This window comes from Panicum virgatum, chromosome 4K (genome assembly GCF_016808335.1).
Source record: "Panicum virgatum strain AP13 chromosome 4K, P.virgatum_v5, whole genome shotgun sequence".
Taxonomy (NCBI): domain Eukaryota; kingdom Viridiplantae; phylum Streptophyta; class Magnoliopsida; order Poales; family Poaceae; genus Panicum; species Panicum virgatum.
The window spans coordinates 12,305,001-12,309,130 of NC_053139.1; the positions used below are offsets into that span (position 1 = coordinate 12,305,001).

The 4,130-nt window shown below is 44.9% G+C and overlaps 1 protein-coding gene across 1 annotated transcript; it reads right to left on the reverse strand.

Annotated features, from left to right (window-relative positions):
• Positions 1-2,996: 2,996 nt before the first annotated feature.
• Positions 2,997-4,130, reverse strand: LOC120703148. Its single transcript, XM_039987163.1, has one exon. It carries the CDS (start codon positions 3,881-3,883, stop codon positions 3,596-3,598), a length of 288 nt encoding a protein of 95 aa, XP_039843097.1. The 5' UTR covers positions 3,884-4,130; the 3' UTR covers positions 2,997-3,595.

Sequence of the window (4,130 nt, forward strand, 5' to 3'; positions counted from 1 at the left end):
AAGTATCAGGGGGAGAGTCTCTGAATAGTAACTTGTCGCAAACATCATATTGCACTCTTTTCTTTCTATGAGTTTTTCCTTTGGGGTTTCTCATATAAAGTTTTTAATGAGGCAATATCAACACAAGGTCATGTCATATCATCAATTTTTCCCATGGGATTTTTGGTGGATGATATTCGGACATAACATGCATTATACTCTTTTCTTTATGTGAGTTTTCCATTTGAGGTTTCTCATATAAAATTTTTCATGAGGCAATACTAGCACAAAGGTATATGCTATATCATCTATGTTCTCCCACAGTGGTTTTTGGAAGATGATATTTGAAGCATATTGACCATAAGGTTAAGATGTTATTAGACTAAGATTTTAGGTTTATCTCAAGGGTCTACAAACATTGATAATTATATATTATGGTGTTTCTTCTTATTTTTCCCACTGGGTTTGAAGGAGTTTTGCCTAGTATACTGGAATTATTTTGATTTTTCCCACAAAGTTTTCCAAAGATTTTCCTCACATTTTTCCTGAAAGGTTTTTTGGGGAGTTATATATATATATATATATATATATATATATATATATATATATATATATTGCATGTCCTGATTTTTCCCATAGGGTTTTCAAGGAGTTATTCGATTGATTACAAGATCACAAGAAGATCAAATTGATTACAAGACCGCAAGAAGAAGAAAATTGATAAGGGGGAGTGTTATGAAGAAATTAGAATTAGTGATTAATTTCTATAATAGTTAATTAGATTAGTCATTAGGCCGTTATCTTCATGAAAGGGTCATCACGAAAGGGCCAGTCTACGAAAAGGCCAACTCACGAAGGGGTCATCCCAAAGGGGCCATACCGAAGGAGCATGTCCCTTCGGTCTCCCTTGGTCTTGTATATAAACAGTAATCTCTATCAATTAATAAGACAATCAATCATTCCATTCACTTTTACTCTAAACAATATGCACAAAATTCTTATAGGGCGAACGTGCGCCCAGTTAGGATTTGGGGTTGAGTTAGAGTTGGGGATTTTTTTGGGGTGTGTCATTGTGTGTGGGGAGGAGGGGCGAGGACGGCAGCCGGACAAGCGGTAGTGATGGTCATTGGATGAAGGATCAGCGACGAGGGTGCCGGCGGTCTGGGCGGTGGAGTACTGACAGTAGGCTATCCCATTGATGGAATGATGGGGGCCAAGGAGAACAGTAGGGGTCCTGTTTGGAACGGGCTAGTTTTCTCTGGAACGGATTAATTTGCCAAACGGGCTAGGAAGGGCCATATGGAGCCCATGCAAAATTTGGCTTGGCGTACCCAGGAGGGCACCCGTGAGCGCGTGACCCCGTCCCCACCGCGCTACTCCCCCTGTCCTCCCGGTAACCTGGGTACACGAAATTTGTTGTGGTACGTTGTAATTAGGTACATATAGCAAAAATCAAAAGCTTCTTCTAAAAACTAGCACAAACCAAACAACACTTTTTCCGACTAGCGCTGGAACTACTAGACCGTTCCAAACAGGGCCCCTGGTAGGAGGGCGGGGGTACGAAGGCTCTGTTTAGATTTTTACTCGTAAACTCCGTAAATAAAAAAACTGTTACATCGAATGTTTCGACATATACATGAAGTACTAAATGAAGTTTATTTAAAAAACTTTTTGCATAGATGGGCTGTAAATCACGAGACGAATCTAATGAGCCTACTTAATTCATGATTTGCAACAGTGATGCTACAGTAACTATCTACTAATTATTGATTAATCATGGATTAATTAGTATCATTAGATTCGTCTCGCGATTTACAACCCATCTGTGACAAAAGTTTTGTAAATAGACTTCATTTAGTACTTTAAATTAGTTTGATTTCAACGGGAAAATTTTTTGCGCTCGAACTAAACACCGCCAGAGTGTCTACGGTGGTAGGTAGGCGAAGTGGCATGGCGACGCCCCGCCAGCCGCCGGCAGTGGTCGAGGTGGGCGGGTCAGATAGGTGAAGCATCGAAGGAAGATGGAATGGAAAGAGAAGATAAGGAAGGAGGGCCTGTGTTTACTGCTAACGGGTCGCAGCGCGCGACCACCCGCGAGTGGCCGTTGAGGTGCAACATCGATGACAAAATAGCTAGGATGTATATGTGTGTATTTATAAGGCTGAGTATGTGTGCTTGTATATTTTAAGATATCTTGAAATGGAGGAAGTACTTTGATTACGAGTTTGATGTCATTTAATATATAATAACTAGGAATAGTATCCCTAGGACATGGAAAATTCTACAAAAATTCAAACTATCCAAAACAATCCTGATCTAGTGACGATCTTAAAGTTCGTTAAGAAATTCTAACCATTCAAAATGACTCTTGGAGAATCTCCAATAGATTCCTATTCCCCGTCCAATTTTCGTATCGAGAGAGTTCATTATCAAAAAATAGTACTCTAGCAAATCTTATTTACCTTTCCTTTTTCTAATAATTATGGAGAGAAACCAAGCATTCGCCCCAATTGTTCTCAAATAAAGAGGAGTTGGAACTCTCACAATACAATAGTTGAATTGGGATTAGAACTGAGCGTAGCTTAGCTGATAAAGTTTCTTTTGGTATAGCCTGCCCATTTGAATTTGAGTCCTCGACTCGACATGGGTGCTCACATTTTCTATATTTATTTCAGCATTTAACCAGCGCTATTCTTTCAGTGGTAGGAGTAGGCGACTTGTCTGTCGACAGCGAGATGCATGTGTTGACTTCATCAATTAAGGATTTATTGGCTCAGTCTCTCGAAGATGCTCGGTAGGATTGCGTGCGCGTATCCATATAGATAAGTGTCTATGTGCGTATCCATAGAGGGTTGTTGTCGCTTAAATAGAGGGCAAATGCTTTGCTCCGGGTAGAAAAATGGATACTATCACCGACCATATAGAGGCTCTGAAATTACCTAATGTTAACAATATGCTAATAGATCGCAAAAGGTTAACTTCGATGCATGTTTCTTACTCAGTAATTCCAACAGTGAACGGTATGGAACTGGTAGGGAGAAAATTTTATATTGTACATACATATCCCACTATCATCCTGTACAGACTCAATACGGTACATCTCAAAAAAAAAAATGCGGCCGGGGTGAACGGACCCCACCGTTTTTCATTAAGAGAAAGTAACACGGCTTCACCCGGCCGCGGAAAAATCCCCCGAATCCTGTCCCATGTCCGAGAGGGCCAAATCTTGCGGCGAGCACAGCGAGGGAGATTTTTTTTACCCACAAACGAAAATTCGTCCCAGCCAAAATTTGAATTCGCGACCTTGTGGGACGACCATACCTCAGCTCCTCTAGCCAACTAGACTAGAGGAGCTACATCTCAAGAACTTTCCTCTGAAAATCAGCATATGTACAATAACCATGACAGGAGATCCTGTCGAATGAATTGAAGGGGAAGAAGAAGAAGAATAGAAGGAAGACGATGTGCCAGTGGCCAGTTGACAGATGGTGTCCTTCATGCTCTAGCTCACCAGAATCGGCACTTGTATCTGTTAAGTGAAAATTCCGATGACCGTGCACCGGATCAGGGGAAGGCTCAGCTCCTCGATCGATCGATCGGTCTACAGACCGATCCATCAAGGATCTGATGCGCGTAGCCACGGCGACGACGGCGTTGAGGAGGAGGAGGTGGTGGTGCGCATCTTGCCGGCCGCCGCCATGGACGCCACGGCCTTTGCCCACGCCACGAGCTCCCGCTTCATCTGCGCCTCGTCGCCCCAGACCACCGGGTCCACCGGCCGGCCCCTCTCCGCGGCGAGGAACACGGGCGGCTGCCCGCCCTCCGAGACCTCCCCGTCGCCGCCGCCCGCCGCCTGGAACGGCCGCCGCCGCAGCAGCACCGCCTCCGCCGCTTCCAGAGCCATCGATCTATCAATGATCCGATCCCCGCCCGCACGCACGCACGCTCCACCTCCGACGCCGGGCAGCTCACTACGCCTCTGCGATCGCTGCGGCGTGTTCCGATGAGCTCCCCGGCCCAGCAACGCGATCGCCGCCGTCTTTTATGCAATGGTGTGGGCGTGCCGTGGCTGAGCTGGGAAGGATAAATTGGCACGAGGAACTCGCCGCGCCGTGGCGTCGCTTTTGTACGCGGGCGCCCATTGAATCCCC

What these genes read in the sequence shown, in the direction of transcription:
- LOC120703148 (XM_039987163.1), bottom strand. Translation starts at nt 3,883, where the DNA reads ATGGCTCTGGAAGCGGCGGAGGCGGTGCTGCTGCGGCGGCGGCCGTTC.